Source organism: Labeo rohita, chromosome 5 (assembly GCF_022985175.1).
Source record: "Labeo rohita strain BAU-BD-2019 chromosome 5, IGBB_LRoh.1.0, whole genome shotgun sequence".
In the NCBI taxonomy this organism is placed as follows: domain Eukaryota; kingdom Metazoa; phylum Chordata; class Actinopteri; order Cypriniformes; family Cyprinidae; genus Labeo; species Labeo rohita.
Genome location: NC_066873.1, coordinates 29,607,437 through 29,626,886, shown reverse-complemented (window position 1 = coordinate 29,626,886; position 19,450 = coordinate 29,607,437). Strand labels below are relative to the sequence as shown.

General features: G+C 35.1%; 1 protein-coding gene and 1 long non-coding RNA gene across 2 annotated transcripts in view; both read left to right on the top strand.

Annotated features, from left to right (window-relative positions):
- The window catches only part of dnah10 (dynein axonemal heavy chain 10), a 41,787-nt gene extending 34,003 nt beyond the window's left edge, over nt 1-7,784 (top strand). The window contains exons 65-79 of the mRNA XM_051110888.1: nt 283-556; nt 784-888; nt 980-1,134; nt 1,230-1,384; nt 1,705-1,888; nt 3,190-3,390; nt 3,477-3,686; nt 3,788-3,883; nt 4,237-4,408; nt 4,482-4,613; nt 4,737-4,948; nt 5,079-5,246; nt 6,990-7,170; nt 7,268-7,413; nt 7,523-7,784. Coding sequence (XP_050966845.1) covers nt 283-556; nt 784-888; nt 980-1,134; nt 1,230-1,384; nt 1,705-1,888; nt 3,190-3,390; nt 3,477-3,686; nt 3,788-3,883; nt 4,237-4,408; nt 4,482-4,613; nt 4,737-4,948; nt 5,079-5,246; nt 6,990-7,170; nt 7,268-7,413; nt 7,523-7,669 — 2,538 coding nt within the window. The 3' untranslated portion in view covers nt 7,670-7,784. The remainder of the gene's footprint in view (nt 1-282; nt 557-783; nt 889-979; nt 1,135-1,229; nt 1,385-1,704; nt 1,889-3,189; nt 3,391-3,476; nt 3,687-3,787; nt 3,884-4,236; nt 4,409-4,481; nt 4,614-4,736; nt 4,949-5,078; nt 5,247-6,989; nt 7,171-7,267; nt 7,414-7,522) is intronic.
- Nucleotides 7,785-12,663: 4,879 nt separating this feature from the next.
- LOC127165925 (uncharacterized) lies at nt 12,664-19,176 on the top strand. Its single transcript, XR_007827838.1, has 3 exons — nt 12,664-13,563; nt 13,950-14,035; nt 18,325-19,176. It is a non-coding gene; the product is annotated as an uncharacterized LOC127165925 (long non-coding RNA).
- Nucleotides 19,177-19,450: the final 274 nt, after the last annotated feature.

The window sequence follows — 19,450 nt, the reverse complement described above, 5'->3', positions numbered from 1 at the left end:
CCAGTCTTTAGTGTCACATGATCTTACATAAATCATTCCAATATGCTGATTTAGTGCTCATGAAATATTTCGTACTATTATCAATGTTGAAAACAGTTGTGCTGCTTAATATTTCTGTGACTTTTGATCAATTCAAGGCATCCTTGCTTAATAAAATTATTAATTTCTTTTTAAAGAAATTGTACTGTCACTAAACTTTTCAATGGTAGTGTACATACTGATTAATGAAATTAAACAGGATAGAGGTGGTTTAGAATTTTAACAATCATTATTTTACTCCAGGTGTTCGAAAAACTGAAGCTGGCAGAAAAGACAGCCAATGATATTGAGACACTCAGAGACGGCTACCGTCCGGCTGCCAAGCGGGGAGCTGTCTTGTTCTTTGTGCTGGCTGAGATGGCTCTGGTCAACACCATGTATCAGTATTCACTTGCTTCCTTTTTAGAGGTGTTTGACCTCTCGCTCTCCAAGTCTCTGCCCAATGCAATCCTGCCCACTAGACTGAAAAACATCATGGATGCACTTACACAGAATGTCTATAACTATGGCTGCACTGGTGAGCCTGCTAAAGTTCTGTTAAAGTCTGATGGATTTTTATCACAAATTGAAATGTTAATAAATTGTTTTGTTATATAATTAACTGCTAAAGAACATGGCATCTGATTAAGACATTTTCTAGTTCATGAACATTACCAGCTAGTGATAACAGGAACATTTTTAAATGAAATCACTGTTAATTCTTCAGTGAATTACAACCAAACCTCGTTTTGCATTGTTGTTTAGGTCTGTTTGAAAGACACAAACTTCTCTTCTCCTTCAACATGACCATTAAGATTGAGCAGGCTGAGGGCAGAGCACCCCAGGATGAACTAGAGTTCTTCCTCAAAGGTAAAAGCTTCAGAAGACTTGTCTCCCTCTCTTTTTCTATCTTTATCTTTCACAATATAAAACCAAAACCAAATCTTTGTTCTCTCTCCAGGTAATCTCTCTTTGGAAAAGAGCAAACGTAAGAAGCTGTGCGAATGGCTGCCTGATCAGGGCTGGGAGGATATAGTGCGCCTTATGGAACTCTTTCCTACTGAATTCGGCACTTTAGCTGATGATATAGAAAAGAATCCTGAAGAATGGAAGAAAGTGAGTGGAAGAAATCATCAAATACCTGCTTGACGAACCCACTGTGAGATCACTTACAGAGTCTGACCCATAATGTCTTTCTGTTTCTGCTGCAGTGGTATGACTTGGATGCTCCAGAGCAGGCTTCTTTCCCCACGAAGTACAAGGACAACCTCACTCCCTTCCAGAAGCTTCTGCTGATTCGTTGCTTTAGGCTGGACCGAGTCTATCGAGCCGTCAGTGATTACGTCACGCTTACCATGGGAGAGAAGTAAGAGGAAACAGAAATTCACTTATACATCCAACATTAGCATATTAAAAAACTCTTAAGACATCTTCAAAACATTTGTACAATTCTGTGCAATCTGTCAACTCTGACATCTCAAAATCTGCAGACTGGCTCTGACTTACAGCAACTAGCACTGACTCTTCCAGACAAAATGAGGACAAAAGTCATGTAGTAAATTCCGGCCTTAATGTTTAATATTACAGACATTAAAGATTTTAATGTCCGACAATCATAAACAGTGCCATTTGTTAGGAGGATAAGTGCTAACTTGCTCTTTCTCACTTCTTTACTATGTCACTCAGATACGTGCAGCCTCCTGTGATCAGTTTTGAAGCCATCTTTGACCAGAGCTCCCCAAACTCTCCCATTGTATTTATTCTGAGTCCAGGCTCAGAACCAGCCAGTGATCTGATGAAGTTAGCCAAACGCTCTGGCTTTGGGGCCAACAGACTCAAATTTCTTGCTATGGGGCAGGGACAAGAGAAGGTAAATGTGTATTCCCACACATACAGACCTACAGTTGAAGTCAAAAGTTTACATACACCTTTCAGAATCTGCAAAATGTTAATTATTTTACCAGAATAAGAGAAATCATACAAAATGCATGATATTTTTTATTTAATACTCACATGAATAAGACATTTCACATAAAAGATGTTTACATATAGTCCACAAGAGAAAATAATAGATACATTTATAAAAAATTACCCTGTTCAAAAGTTTACATACACTTGATTCTAAGTACTGTGTTCTTACCTGAATGATCCACAGCTGTTTTTTTTTTTTTTTTTTTTTTTTTTTTTTTTTGTTTAGCGATAGTTGTTCATGAGTTCCTTGTTTGTCCCGAACAGTTAAACTGCCTGCTGTTCTTCAGAAAAATCCTTCAGGTCCAACTAATTCTTTGTTTTTTTTTTCGCATTTTTGTGTATTTTAACCCTTTCCAACAATGAATGTATGATTTTGAGATCCATCTTTTTAACCTGAAGATGACTGAGGGACTCAAATGCAACTATTGCATAAGGTTCAAACGCTCACTGAAGCTCCAGAAGGAAACTTTTTGAAAACTTTTTGGATTTGAAGATCAGGGTAAATTTAACTTATTTTGTCTTCTGGGAAGCTTCTGAAGGGCAGTGCTAAATAAAAAAAATATGATATTTAGGCAAGTAAAAATAAATGTACACATCTTCATTCTGTTCAAAAGTTTACACCCCTGGCTCTTAATGCATTGTTTTTCCTTCTGGAGCATCAGTAAGCGTTTGAACCCTCAACTGTCCTTAGTGTGAAAGATGGAGGTCAAAAATTTTGGAAAAGGTTACAATACACAAAAATGCTGAAAAACCAAAGAATCTGTGTGACCTGCAGGATTTTTCTGAAGAACAGTAACTGTTCAGGACAAACAAGGGACTAATGAACAACTATCACTAAACAAAAAAAAAAACAACTGTCATTGAAGTAACAACACAGTACTAAGAATCAAGCATATATTAACTTTTGAATGGGGTCGTTTTTATAAATTTAACTATTATTTTCTCTTGTGGACTGTATGTAAACATCTTTTATGTGAAATATCTTATTCAAGTCAGTACTAAATAAAAAATAACATTCATTTTGTATGATCCCTCTTATTTTGGTAAAAATAATTAGTAGATTCTGCAAGGTGTATGTAAACTTTTGAACTGTATTTGTTATGATATTTGATTAATATGATAACAGATATAATTGGGAAATCTACTCTGTACTCTAGAACACAATCTGAAAAAGGTACAAATATGGCATTTCTGTTTCAGGTTGCATTGCAACTGTTGGAAACGGCAGTGGCACGAGGCCAGTGGCTGATGCTGCAAAACTGTCACCTGTTAGTGAAATGGCTGAAGGATCTAGAGAAAGCACTGGAAAGAATCACCAAACCCCATCCGGACTTCCGCTTGTGGCTCACCACGGAGCCCATTAAAGACTTTCCCATCGGCATCCTGCAGAAGTCCCTCAAGGTCAGGACACATTTAATGTGTGAACATTTAATGTGTGAATATTTCATTTCCATGTTAACTCGTTTGTTTTTTCATGTCACCTTCAGGTTGTGACAGAACCACCAAATGGCCTGAAGCTGAACATGAGGGCGACGTATTTTAAGATCCCCAATGATAAGCTGATGAACTGTCCTCACCCAGCCTTTCGCAGTCTGGTTTATGTGCTGGCCTTCTTCCACGCTGTGGTTCAGGAACGGCGCAAGTATGGCAAGATTGGCTGGAATGTGCCTTATGATTTCAACGAGTCTGACTTCCTGGTAAGTCTGCTCTAACTCAAAAGTCATTGAAACGTTCAGGTAGTTTAAGCTTAGTTTAATACACTTTTCACTGGTTTCAATGTTGTTTCATTGTCTCTCAGGTGTGTATGGAAATTTTGGACACCTACCTGACCAAAGCTCACAATCAAGGAGATGCTATCATACCATGGGGAAGTCTCAAATACCTAATTGGCGAGGTAAAAATCACATTTAAGTGAATCATGTCATTTCATAGGTAGAAAAAAATTATAATGATAAAAAAAAAGATTTTTATTCTAAATAAATGCTGTACTTTTTAAATTTCCATTGATCAAAGAATCCTAAATAATGATGGTTTCCACAAAAATAAAATAAAAAAATGTTTTCAACTAATAGTAAATATGTCTTGAGCAATAAATCAGCATATTAGAATGATTTCTGAAGGATCAAGTGACACTAAAGACTGGAATAATGACTTCTGCCATCACAGGATTAAAAAACATTTTAAAATATACTAAAATAGGAACATTTGTCAAATATAGTTTTAAGTATTTTGTCTCTTTTGTCTCAGGTGATGTATGGCGGCAGGGCTATTGATAGCTTTGATCGTAGGATCCTCACAGTTTACATGGATGAGTATCTGGGCGACTTCATCTTCGACACCTTCCAGCCCTTCCACTTCTTTCACAATAAAGATGTGGACTACAAGATCCCACCAGACGGACCCAAGCAGGTTTATGTTGGTATGTCACTTCCTACAATCTAGGATCAGAAAGACTGAATGTGACAGATACTCAAACTCTCCATGTTTTGCAGATGAGATAGAGTCGCTGCCTCTTGCTAACACAGCAGAGGTGTTTGGTTTGCACCCTAATGCTGAGATCGGATACTACACACAGGCTGCCCGAGACATATGGACTCATCTTATTGAGCTACAACCACAGACGGGTACCTGGTTTACATTACTTTACAATACTGAAATATGATCACTATATTATATAATATATTTGACATATCAGTCCATGTTTTAGAAATGCTTTAAATGTATTCACTGCCATGTAAAATCTAAAGGTGATTCTGGCGGTGGCATTAGTAGAGATGAGTACATCAGCCAGGTGGGACGAGACATTCAAAACAAACTACCCGAAGTGTTTGACCTGGACGTGATTCGCAAGAAGCTGGGGTTGGAGATCTCTCCAACATCTGTAGTACTGCTACAAGAGCTGGAACGCTTTAACAAACTAATCCTCAGGATGAGTCGTTCTCTGGCTGAACTACAGCGAGTGAGTGACGTGAAGATAAAGAGATTAAAAAAAAAAAACTGTTCTAACTGTTTATGATCCTTTTTTTTCATTAAATAAGATATTAAAAATTGGTAGGTTTCACAGCAGACTGTGTTTTTTCTGTCTACAGGCCCTGGCTGGTGAGGTTGGTATGAGCAGTGAGTTAGATGAGGTGGCGAGAGCTCTGTTCAACGGACAGATTCCTGTTATCTGGAGGAAACTGGCACCAGATACTCTAAAATCTCTGGGAAACTGGATGATCCATTTCAAGAGACGACATGAACAGTACAGCTCATGGGTGAGAATCTAATATCTCACCATATATAAAACTTTTTGTTTTTGAAGACACTCTTTTAGCTTTTTGTTACTTATTGACCTATTATTTTGTTAAAATGTACCAGCAAGGATAGGATAGATCAGTCTATAGTAGAGACAGACCAATTAATTGCCTGATTATTTGCAATGGCTGATACACTACTTTTTTGTTTGGTGTTGGTAAGACTTTTTAATGTTTTTTTTTTTCACCTTATTCTTCTCTTGTAAGTTACATATTTTTAACCAATGATGTTATTTGAAAACACAGTACAAAAACACAGTGAACACAGTAATATTATGAAATATTATTGCAATTTTAAAATAACGTCTCTATGTCAATGTTAAAATGTGATTTATTCCTGTGATGGTAAAGCTGAATTCTCAGCATCATTACTCCAGTCTTCAGTGTCACATGATCCTTCATGTGACCTCAAATCATTCTGATATGCTGATTTGGTGTTTAAGAAACATTTCTTTATGCTTTGTGCTGCATAATGTTGCTGAGGCAGAAGTGATACTTATATAAAAATGTCAAAAGAACAGCATTTATCTGAAATAGAAATTTTGGTAATAATATAAAGTATTAATTTGTTTAAAAAAATTCAATAGAAACTTCCTGGCCCCGAACCTTTGAGCAGTACTTTTGAAAATCTGTGCACTTGGATGAACAACAGAAGTGTTATTGCCCCCTATTGTCTGTTTTTAGAACTGTTATTATTTTATTGTACATTTTTAAATATTAAATATATATTTAGAATCTTAAATATTTCTTATTCATTTTATGTAACGCTAATTTAAACATCATGTATCCAGGTTTGTATTAGATTTTGAATGCCAAATATTTTGTGTGGATTTTTGAACCCCATCTTATGGTCATTTTATGTCAGCTCCTATAAATGAAATTCTTATCATTTTTATCAAATGGGCTACTAAATAAATACTTTAAAGGAGAAGGTCACTTCTAGAACAACACTTTACAGATAATGTCCTCACTCCATTGTCATCTAAGATGTTCATGCATTTTTTTTTGTATAGTGGACTTCTATGGTGCCCGCGAGTTTGAACGTCCAAAATGTAAATGATCCCAGTCAAGGAATAAGGGTCTTATCTAGTGAAACGATCTGTCATTTTCTAAAAAAAAATGTAAATGTATATACTTTTTAACCTCAAAATCTCATCTTGTCTAGTTTTACCTATTTTTGTAAAGGGCATTTGAACTTTTTTTGCATGTTCACTTTGTAAACACTGGGTCGGTACTTCTGCAGCGATGTAGGATGATTTTGAAGTTGGAGGAGAAAATGAGATGGGAGTTTTTTGACATACCCTAACTGTATTGACCCAGATTACACAGAGTACACATGCGCATGGCAGAGCTAAACAAGACGAGCATTTGAGGTTAAAAAGTATATTTTTTAGAAAACGATCAATCGTTTCGCTAGATAAGACCCTTCTTCCTCGGCTGGGACCGTTTAGAGCCCTTTGAAGCTGCATTTAAACTACATTTTGGACGTTCAAACTCGCGGGCACCATTGAAGTCCACTAAATGGAGATAGTTCCTAAAATGTGTTCCTCAAAAAACATAATTTCTTTACGACTGAAGAAAGAAAGGCATGGACATCTTGTATGACAACGGGGTCAGTACATTATCTGTAAATTTCTGTTCTGAAAGTGAACTTCTCTTTTAATAAATAAATAAATGTTTTTCTCATTGTTTTCATTTATGTAGGTGGAAGAGGGAGAGCCCTTTGTGATGTGGCTGTCAGGCTTGCATATCCCAGAATCATACCTGACAGCACTGGTCCAGGCCACCTGCCGAAAGAACGGCTGGCCTCTGGATCACTCTACTCTCTACACACAGGTTACACACTATAGGAGTGAGGACGAGGTTAAAGAGCGACCAGGACAGGGTGAGAGCATGCAACACCCTGCGCATAAAAATTTAAGATGAGGACATTGAGACTCAAGCACAGGTTAAAAACACCTGTTCTTTCTTTTCTCTGTTAGGATGTTTTGTATCAGGCCTGTATCTGGAGGGGGCAGACTGGGACGTTGAAAAGGGCTGTCTGGTGCGGAGCAAACCCAGAGTTTTAGTGTCTCAACTACCTATTCTCAAAATCATTCCCATTGAAGCACGCCGGCTCAAACTCCAGGCAAGATGCTTCTTCTTCTTCTTTTTTTAATCAGGTGTCCAGTTCATAACGTCTTTGAATGTTCTTTTGGGTATACTTGTAATGTGTAAGTGTTTGATTTACTTTGTAGAACACACTGAGGACTCCAGTCTACACCACCTCTATGAGGAGGAACGCTATGGGTGTTGGACTGGTGTTTGAGGCTGATCTTTTTACCACCAAGCACATTTCTCACTGGGTACTGCAGGGAGTATGCCTGTGTCTCAATGCTGACTGATAGTCGTGAAATAGTATGAATTTTTTTTATTATACTATCAGTTATAGAATGAAATTATTTATGAGATGATTTATAATAACTTTAAAATGATTAATAAAGTAATAAAATAATAGAATGTTTTGTTTGTTTAATTTACAATGCCAAAAGACCTGTATTGCTGTTGAAGTGTTCATCACAAGGTGGCAGCACACCAATTACTACTGCTACGACCTGTTGTGCTCAGAGAAGATCATAAGATTTTGTGACTTTTTACTTAATTTCACATTAAATTTTAAATAAGAATCATTTTACTTAATGGCACTTCCTATGAGTTGCTAATGAGTATAAAAACCTCAAAATTTTATATTAAGCCAATCACAATTTATTATTATAAAACCTGCCAAAAAATGTATTATCTCTTTGTGAAGGTACTTTGAACCAATGTTGTTATTGTTAACTAAAGCTATTAAATTTTTTTTGCTAATTTTGTTGAGATAAAGTAAATATTAAATACAATAAATATTAAATGTAAATATTAGATACAAAATATATTCTTCAAAAACATAAACTTACACTACCAGCCAAAAGTTTTTGAACAGTAAGATTTTAATGCTTCCGCTCAACAAGCCTGCATTTCTTTGATCCAAAAATACAGCAAAATCAATAAAATTTAGATTTTTTTTTATGTAAAAGAACTCTTTTCTATTTGTTTTGATATTTTAAAGTGTAATTTATTCCTGTGATCAAAGCTACATTTTCAGCATCATTACTCCAGTCTTCAGTGTCACATGATCCTTCAGAAATCATTCTAATATGCTGATTTGCTGTTCAAGAAACATTTTTATTATTAATATTATTGTTTCAGGATTCTTTGATGAATTAAAAGGTCCAAAGATCAGCATTTATCTGAAATAAAAAGCTTTGTACACTATACGATTCGAAAGCTTGGAGTCAGTATAATAAAGTATAAATACTTTTATTTAGCAAGGATGCTTTAAATTAATCAAAAATTATGATAAAGACATTTATAATGTTACAAAAGATTTCTATTTCAGATAAATGCTGTTCTTTTGAACTTTCTATTCATCAAAGAAACCTGGCAAAATTCTACTCGGCTGGTTTCAGAATAATAATAATAAATGTTTTTTGAGCAGCAACTATTTGAATGATTTCTGAAAGACCATGTGACTGGAGTAATGATGCTTTGAAATCACAGGAATAAATTACATTTTAAAATATATTCAAATAGAAAAGCGTCATTTTAAATGGTAAATATATTTCAACATTTTACTGTTTTTGCTGTACGTTGGATCAAATAAATGCAGGCTTGGTGAGCAGAAGAGACTTCTTTAAAAAAACATTCTATATAAAACATTCTAAATATAATTATTTTAAAAAAAAAAAAAGACAAACTAAATTACTAAAAATTACAAATATTATGAAAACTGAAAATATATAAATAAAGAAACTTTAATTTAAAATATTGTTTAAAATGTAAATTTAAATTGAAGATATTAATGAATACTAATAGTAAATAAATATTGTTAAAATAACACTGCTCTGAACTAATTAGAAAAGCTAACTAGCATTTACCAGAATGCAATAGTTTTTTTGTGCAGGTAGTTCATTAGGAATTGAAGAGATTGGCCCTCCTCCTCTAACTTACAGATAATCATATAAATAGATTAAATCATTTTAATGCTTTAGAATGATAAATTCTTCATGTTTCTTAGACTTGCAGAATGCTTCCTCAGCTGTTCCACTAATCAGACACTAGGGGGCGATCAGGCCACATTTGCCTTATTAAAATGAGTGCCAACAAACACTAGGTAATGATTATGAAGCTTCAGGTCAAACTATATAAACGAAGTAATTCAATTTAAGATGCACGGTTTATTTTACTTAAGTAAAAATATTTCCATTTTATAGTCACTTGATCAAATCAATACTAGATGAAAAACAGTAAAAATCATAAAGGTTATATACTACATTTTTCTAAATGTTTAGGTTTTATACTAAACACATTTTAAAAACTCAAAATTATGTTTAGTGGAGCAAGATGTTGTAGTTAGAGCATCAAACAGCAGGGGCTAACTGGGTCTTGCTGACCAGCCTATCTTTATCCTCATGGCCTTAATCCCCTCTTATGATTATCATTTATATATGACACTGAGAGCATACTCTCTAAGCTGCCTTATCTTGCCACACTTTGCTCTATCTAGTAACAACATCAGACAGCATCAGGTGTAGAAGCTTTAGACAGGTGAGATGTCTAAAGTTTTTTTTCAGTGCATTAATCAGATGTATCCTCAGGCTGTTCTTGTGCTTCCTTGACCCAGCACTACATCAGACAGCATCATCATGTTAAGTTTAGGGAACATGAGCTCACTTTTGGGGAGGTGATCAATCTTGCTGATGTGACTTAGACTGAATTAAACAAGCAGAGCTATACTTATTTTATTCAGCAGATTTTGATGAGACATTCGGCAATGCGGCTTGCTATATTCCGTCAAACTGTGATAGCTTGTGCCACAAGCGTTAAACTTTAATGACAACAATTCAAGGGAGTCTTTCGGGGACAAATGAGCTTGGCTCTCTTGCCCTTTTCTGTTTGTGTTATTAGGCAGTACATGTGATGAAATCTCAGAAGACCAACTGAGGAACATAAAAAAAGGAATTAGTTATTTGAATATCTTAAAGTTTGGCAGTCTGATCAAATGATGAGTCAAGAAAAAGATGCAAAACCTCTGATTTCAATATGATTCATCACTCACACTAGACATGGAAGGTCAAGTGCATTGCATTATGGGATACAGTACTTAACACCTAAAACTCTGTTGTATACTGCTCATTTTTGGTACTTATGTACAGTATACATACTATATACTGCAGCTAATGTAGTATCCCAGCTAACAGGGAACGTTCAGAGTAGTTTGGCTAACGTTTTGGCCAGGGGTGTCTTTGGACCGTTTTTGCTGGGGCATGAATCCCAGTAAAATACCACTGTGTAAATTATCACTGATAAATTGTTGTGTCAGTAGAGTTTACAATATAATGGTCTGAGGATAATTTTCACTGACAGTTTTTTAGTAGTCATTTTGTTTGTTTTCTATCAGCTGTTAAAGGAGAAGTCCACTTCCAAAACAAAGATTCACATATAATGTACTCACCCTATTGTCATCCAAGATGAAGATTCAGTCATAAAGAAATTATGTTTTCTGAGGAAAAAACATTGATCAAACGATCCCAATGAGGTTGGTAATTTTCATAAAAAAATACAATTTAAATACTTTTTATTCTCAAATGTTCGTCTTGCCTTGCTCTCGTTGCACTCTGTGTATTCTGGCTCAAGACAGTTAGGGTATGTCAAAAACTCCAATCGTATTTTCTCCCTCAACTTCAAAAATCATTTCAAAATCATCCTACATCACTGCAGAAGTACCGACCCAAAGTAAACATGCAAAGAAGATCAAACACCCGTAACAAAAAAGGTAAAACATTGATTTAGGACGATTTTGAAGTTGAGGGAGAACATGAGAGTTTTTCGACATACCCTAACTGTCATGACCCGGAACAAAAACAGTTTAGGCAGAGTAAGACAAGACGAGCGTTTGACATTAAAAAGTACACTGCCCTCCAAAAGAGTGGAAATGCCCTAGAAAGTGGGGTTTTGGACAATATTGGCATGAATCCTTTTTAATTTGTGATAACTTTGCACTGATAAGGGACAACACACACGAAAACATATTTTATTACATAAACAGGTTATACATAAATTTTCGATTCATCAAAATATCCGCCATTCGCAGCTATTACAGCTCTGCATAATCTGGGCCTAAATTCGTTGTGTTCTTAATTGGCAATCAATTGTTGAAGCTATTAAGGTGTACTGACCCAAAAAATCTTTTTGAAAACCTGGGCCAAGTTTAAACCAGTAACCAGGCATCACAGCTGGCAAAGGGGCATGTCTGACTTCGACATGTTTATGTAATCAAAATAAAAATTATTATTGCTGGTCTTCAGTGATAATGTGAAGTTACTTTAATGTATTTGCACCAAAAAATGACAAGGATTTATGCTGATATCGTCCAAAACCACACTTTGCCAGGGGTGTTTCCAAACTTTGGAGGGCAGTGTAAAACCAATATTATCTTTACTTCTAAAGTAACAGTTTAGTCTGGTACAACAATGTATAGTCAAACCAAAATTTATTTGGTATACTCCAGCTGAATGGAATCATAGTCTGAAGCCAAAAACAAAAAACGAAGTCTGTAACCATCATACACTCCACTATCTCTAGCCCAAAGGCTTACTTCCGTGCTCGTAAGGTTAATAGGGTTAATACTAGCATGCTAAGATCAGTAATACTGCAAATAACAATGCTAATTATAATTTTAGGAGTTTTCAAAGTCTGCTTTTCTGGCTCTTTGTATGTGCATCTAAGAGAAGATGATCTAGTTTCTAAATCTTCAAACTGTAGGAACAGATACCAGATGTAAGCTGTTCGGCAAAGTCCCCTTACAGTTCAAAATCCCTGTTCCGGCACACTCAGTTCTCTTGGCTGGCTTGGGACGGGTGACGTAATGGCTTGGAGGTTGAGGCCAGTTACTGTTTTGCCTTCATTGTCATCACTAATTCTGTAAGTTGCCTGCTGCCATGTTGTGATATATACCATACTAGTGGAATGTACACTGATTATCCTCACTATGTAAGTATGTATGTACGTATTTATGCAAGCTACTGTATCTGCCTCAGAAGTTTAGGGTTGGATAAAATTTTAAATATTTTTAAAGGTAGTCTCCTATGCTTTCTAAAAACGTTTACTCTTTACATTACTGCAGTCTTCAGCAGTCCTTCAGAAATTATTTAAATATGGTCATTTGGTGCTTAAGAAACATATATTTAAATGTTAAAATGTATATATTTTTGAAAGATTTATAAATGTCTTCACATTAACTTTTGCACCCATGCTAAATAACAAGTATTAATACTAAGTATTAATTTATTACAAAAAATAAAAAATAGCCTACTGAGTCCAAACTTTTTCATAATTTCTTAATAATACAGAGTCTGAAATATAATTCCTCTCTCAAATACAGCATCTGTGGTTCACTCGATAGGTGCCTCAGTGGTGATTACATTGACTGTGAGAAGCCAGAATGACACAGATCTCACCCACTATGGAGACTCTTTGTCTGGGTAGTGGCTGCTATGGAAACACTGGCAGAAAGAGTGAAGGTTAGAGAAATACTGATAACTGAATACAGAATTAATAATGCAGGGTTATGCGTGGCCAAGTCTTACTTTCAGGCAGAGAGTTGTTCAGTTCACACTGACTTGTGATATTTATACGTTGATTATATGGATGGAAGTGTAGATACAAAAATGATGTGGACTGATTAGTGATCATTAAAATCCAAGATTGCTTGGCTTCAAAAGTGGTATAAATCCTGCCTGTAAGCATATCATTTTTGTTTCTGCGTAATCACCACTCAGACACGCTCTCCTGAGGCCATAAGATGATTAAGCTTTTGCACAGAATTATAAATGAGACAGGTGGATATGTGCTCTTTTTTGACTTATGGTTCTTTAAGTCTGAAGACTGAGATGGGTATGATTTATGCATCTTGAAAGACAGCTACGACTGTGAGTATAAAAGATCACAATCGGCCCACTGGAGTTTGGCAGATTTGATTAGATTGCTGTGAGTGTCCTTTCATCTTCTCATCATTGCTTCTGCTTTTCTTGGCTTTCAGCCATATAAATGGCCTTTCTGTGCTGACTAAGAAGCTGGCTACCTGCATGGAAAGACTGTGTTTGATGTGTGCTACTACAATGGAGTGGACAAACCAACATGGTTTGATGAATCCCACAAAATCAAGAGAACCGTGAGAGTTGATGTCTCAAAAAAAAGAGTAAGTTTTCCTCTTTATTAGTACTCCTGAATCAATTCTGATTTGATTCCTCAATTCATTTATTTATATATTTTAGAAACCACGTCCATTTTTTTCTTACAGTTGAACAGAATTATTTCTACCACTTCTAATGGTGTTAATAATACATGGTAGTGTTTCAGACTAATTCAGATCAATAACTTGTCTTTGTGAACTGTTCATGGTAAAAAACAACTTATAAATTAAAGAGAACTCACTTTAAGTTGACCAGATTTCTGAAATTAAGTTTTGTATCAATCCTCCAAAACTTCATATGTGAGGTACAGTAAGTTTTAGTAACATACAACTTCTTACCCTTCTTCAGAGCTCATGGCAGAGACCTAATTTTCTTATTATCTTTCTCACAGGTGGTGACCTGTCCCAATGCTTCTTTCAGTGACCTGACCAAAATAGTGTCCAGAATTAGAGCCAGTGAAGCAGGCTGTCATGGAAGGTGAGGAATGAGTACCGTATTTAGCATACACCCACATTCACATACTGCTTTTATTCTGCTCTTCATTAACCTTTTCAAATGGAGAACAAGTCTGAGGTTGTTGTCTGCAAATGTTCAGGTGAGGTCAAAAGTTTACATACACCTTGCAGAATCTGCAAAATGTTAATTGTTTTACCAAAATAAGAGGGGTCATACAAAATGCATGTTATTTTTTATTTAGTACTGACCTGAATAAGATATTTCACATGAAAAACATTTACATACAGTCCAAAAGAGAAAATAATTGGTTGAATTTATAAAAATTACCCCATTTAAAATGTGCTAGATTCTTAATACTGTGTTGTTACCTGAATATTCCACAGCTGTTTTTTGTTTAGTGTTAGTTGTTCATGAGTCCCTTGTTTGTCCTGAACAGTTAAACTACCTGCTGTTCTTCAGGAAAATCCTTTAGGTCCAATAGATTATTTGGTTTTTCAGCATTTTTGTGTATTTGAACCCTTTCCAACAGTGACTGTATGATTTTGAAATCCATCCTTTCACACTGAGGACAAGTGAGGGCATAGTACAGAAGGTTCAAACGCTCACTGATGCTCCAGAAGGAAAAACAATGCATTAGGAGCCGAGGGTGAAAACTTTGAATTTGAAGATCAGGGTAAATTTAACTTATTTTGTCTTCTGGTAAACATGTAAGTAACTTCTGTAGCTTCTGAAGGGCAGTACTAAATGAAAAAATATGATATGTAGGCAAAATAAGAAAAATGTACACATCTTCATTCTGTTCAAAAGTTTACACCCCCTGGGTCTTATTATCATTTTTCCTCAGTGAGCGTTTGAACCTTTTGTAATAGTTACATATGAGTCCCTCAGTTGTCCTCAGTGTGAAAAGATGGATCTCAAAATCAGACAGTCATTGTTAGAAAGGGTTCAAATACACAAAATGCTGAAAAACCAAACAATTTGTGGGACCTGAAGGATTTTTCTGAAGAACAGTAGGCAGCTTAACTGTTATTTTCTCTTGTGGACAATATATAACAACTTTTATGTGAAATATCGTATTCAGGTCAGTACTAAATGTGACCCTGGACTACAAAAACAGTCATAAGGGTCAATTTTTTGAAATTGAGATTCATACATTATCTGAAAGCTGAATAAATAAGCTTTCCATTGATGTATATTGTTAGGATAGGACTATATTTAGCCAAGATTCAACTATTTGAATATCGAAAATCTGAGTATTTTTTTTTGAATATCAAAAAAAATCTAAATATTGAGAAAATCGCCTTTAAAGTTGTCCAAATGAAGTTCTTAATAATGCGTATTACTAATCAAAAATGAATTTTTAATATATTTACAGTAGGAATTTTACAAAATATCTTCATGGAACATGATCTTAGATCCTAATGATTTTTGGCATAAAAGACAAAAAATAATTTTGACCCATACAATGTATTTTTGGCTACTGCATGTACCCCAGCAACTTAAGACTGGTTTTGTGGTCCAGGGTCACAAATAAAAAATAACATGCATTTTTATGATCTCTTATTTTGGTAAAATAATTAACATTTTGCAGATTCTGCAAGATGCATGTAAACTTTTGACCTCAACTGTATATGTATTTAACCATAACGTATATGAACCACTGGTTCATGTAGTTTTCCTCCTTGTCACTGTTATTTTGGTATCAAAAAAAGCACAATTCAAAAACTGTAAGTTCTTTTTTATTGTGTTTTTAAAAACAAGTTTTATTGTGTGGTTTTTAAAAAAAGAGTTTTGCCTCTTAGTTGTCATTTGTAAGTAAATTAAAAAAAATCTGCCTCTTTTTGCCTACTGCCTTTTTTTGGAGAATGTCAAAAATGGCTGTTTATATATTCCTCAAAAAATAAATAAATAAACAAATAAAACAGTCGTCACACTAGCTTTTCGTCAAGTGTCACCATGAAACTGCAATTAAGCAGCAGTGAACAGTGTGAGAAGTGCAACTTTACATGATATTTAGATTATGATGCCCCTCACAGGGTCAATTACGGGTCTCCATATTGGCGTTCAGCATATATGTTAATAAAATCTCTAATGTCTGTCAAATGTATGCTGACGATGCTGTTATTCACAAAAATGCAAAAATATGCAGCTGACTACATATACAAGTACATCAGCAAAAATGGAATATTTCAAACTTACTGCCAAGAAAACTGTCTGCAAGGTTTTTTATTATTTTTTTTTACTACAAGGACAAATTTTGAAACCTGAAGTACCTGTCTAACGGAAAGCCTTGAGGTATTCAGGAGTGTAGATATCTAGGAGACAGCACACACTTTTATTTAGTAACTTAGCACAAAATTGTATGGTTTATTCAAGTTAACATAGATAAAATAATTAATAAATTATTAAAGTAATTAATATTAAGCAACTGGTTGCACAGTTTCACTTTTTTACAGTGCAGGTAATTTATATTCATTAATATTAATTATTATTTATTATTAAACTAATTTATTAACAGCTGTGTAAGAATTGTTCTGCTTGACAGATGTGACCCTGTACCACAAAGCCAGTCTTAAGTAGCATGGGTATATTTGTAATAATAGCCAATAATACATTGTATGGGTCAAAATTGTTCTTTTATGCCAAAAATCATTAGGAAATTAAGTAAAGATTGTGTTCCATGAAGATATTTTGTAAATCCTATATTTTGTAAATTTTGCTATTCTGTTTTCCTACTGTAAATATATCAAAACTTAATTTTTGATTAGTAATATGCATTGCTAAGAACTTTATTTGGACAATTTTCTCAGTATTTAATTAATTTATTTTTTGCACCCTCAGACTCCAGATTTTCAAATAGTTGTATCTCGGCCAAATATTGTCCTCTCCTAACAAACCATACATCAATAAAAAGCTTATTTCTTCAGATCGTAATTTTGAAAAAATGACCCTCGTGAATGGTTTTGTGGTACAGGGTCACAAATAGTCACACAAACAACTGACCAATCTTATACCTATTAAAACACTATGGAATCAAACTCTAAAACATTTAAATAGTAGATAGACCATTATGACATCTTGGCCATGTATAATCTTTTAAATGAGGAACACTTTATGAAAATTATAGATGCACTGCTTTTTGAAATCCTTGTTCTTGTTCCTCTTACTTGTAGAATCGTGCATAGAATTACAGTAGAAGAATCTAAGTGCTTATACAAGAGATTATTGCATAATACCATTAAGAAAATGTGCTTTAGCTCAATCAGCCTTTCTTCTTTCAGATGTGAGGAATATGTGGAAAGAAATGCACTTCAAACTGTGTCTGTACAATGGAGTAAAGCATAATGGAAACATTAGAAGTTTCATGTAAATTAAATATGCCAGAGCATCAGAGATAACATTTGAATATAAAAGAGCTCAAAGTGGCTAATTAAGAGGACTGAAAAAAGAGATCGGAAATGTCTGCCTGTTAATTATGAAGGGTAATATGAACAGATAAAGAAAGTATAAACAAAATCATCATGCTTTAGTTTTTTTACTCAGAATTCAGCACCACAAAAAGTCCAGTCAGGCTAAGCTGATTTTCAGGACCTTGGACAAGAGCTTGGACAAAAAACAAGTGTGCTTTCAATGTATTTTGCATTGTAATTTAGGGAATTAACTGTGATAATGTTGATATTAAAGGGGTCATCGGATGCCCATTTTCCACAAGTTGATATGATTCTTTAGGGTCTTAATGAAAAGTCTATAATATACTTTGGTTAAAAATTCTCAATGGTTGTGTAAAACAACACCCTTTTTACCTTGCCAAAAACAGCTCTGCAAAAAATGTCTCATTCTGGTCGAGGCTGCTTTAAATGCAAATGAGCTCTGCTTGCCCCGCCCCTCTCTTCTTTCTGTGGAGTGACGAGCCTCTTTACTTTAGCTGCGTTTAGCCGCCAAACTTGCTAACTAGCACGTTATTAGGAAAGGCGATCGCAAAGATTCATAAAAAAAACCCTTATACTCACTTCTGCTGTAAGTGAAGCTGGATCACGAATGATTCGCCTGAACATAGACGGATATATGTAGATCGGGAGGCACATGCCCTTCACAAACAAACGTAATCAACTGCATCTTCAGCAGCTCTTGGATTTTTATCATTTTAGGGTAGATTTGTACATATACTGCCAACACACTTAGCATCCGATGACCCCTTTAAGAAACATTGACCTTGATTTTGTATAATATATGATTTTGTTCTGTTTTCATGAGGATTTCAGTAATCATTGCAGTAGTAATTTTGTTGTTTTGGTGTGTGTGTGTTCCAGACAGAGCAGCAGCTGGAGAATTAGGTGGAGAAAATGGATATCAAGATCACAAAGGCTGAGAAAATCCAAAATACTTATCTCAGAGTAAGACCATCTGCACTTAAATAAAACAGGAAGCCTCTCTTTATGACCACAACACTCTTTGAGGAACAACTTTTCTTTTCTTTCTTTCTTCGTTTAGTGGACTGATTGATTCACTGACTTACTCACTTAAGACAATCTGTTTGAAAGTTTATACAAATATAACCATAAAGTTAAAGAAATACTTGTAGTTGAATCCCCATTGATGTCGATACAGTGATTCTTTTGTTTCTGAGTTGTTTAATGTTTCTATTTGGCATGAATGACTCGTTCTTTATTGGCCTGAGATCACATCCTCTAAAATCTGCCTCACATCACTTTGAAATTTGCCCCATGGCTGAGTCTTCAGTTTTGATTGACTTTTGTGCTGATTAGTATTGAGGCGCCTCTCCTTCCTTTGTCCCTTTCACCTCCAGCTATCTTCAAGATTAACTACCTTCTGGCAACATATTCAAAGTCACAGCCCAGAGCTCCACTTAAAGTCATAATCTAATCAGATACGAGACCCTGGCTAGCTCACAAAAGCCTTTTAACAGAGAGAATAGCAGTTCAGCAGTTATGCTGAAGTGAGGACAGAAGTTATGGGCCTAGTTGGTATAATGGGACAGTTTAAATAATGCCTTTAAAGACATCATTTAGTGTAGTTTAGGGCAATGGTTTATAGCCCTTTTAAAACCTTGGAGGATGATGAAACAAAAGCTGAATAAGGTCTCAGAAATCTATGTGTGGACTGGAAGGTTGAAGGTTTAGAAAGAAGATCTAGAGTTGGCACAAGAACAGGTGAACTGCAGCCAATGAGACGAGAGGCTGGAGAATCTTTACTGCGAGCTGTCTGGCAGCAAATGTGTGGAGATTTGAAAGGCAAATAAATCTGTTGCACACATCAGATTTGTTGGTCGAAGAGATTTGTGGCTTACATCCTCATTCCAAGTGCTATTTTTGAAGAGCTGGAGAGAACACAAAATCCCATAAATAAAGATACAGTGAAACCCACCGTTCTCTTCTCAGCCTCTTGTTAAGACAGTGTGTTAAGCTAAAAAAAAGT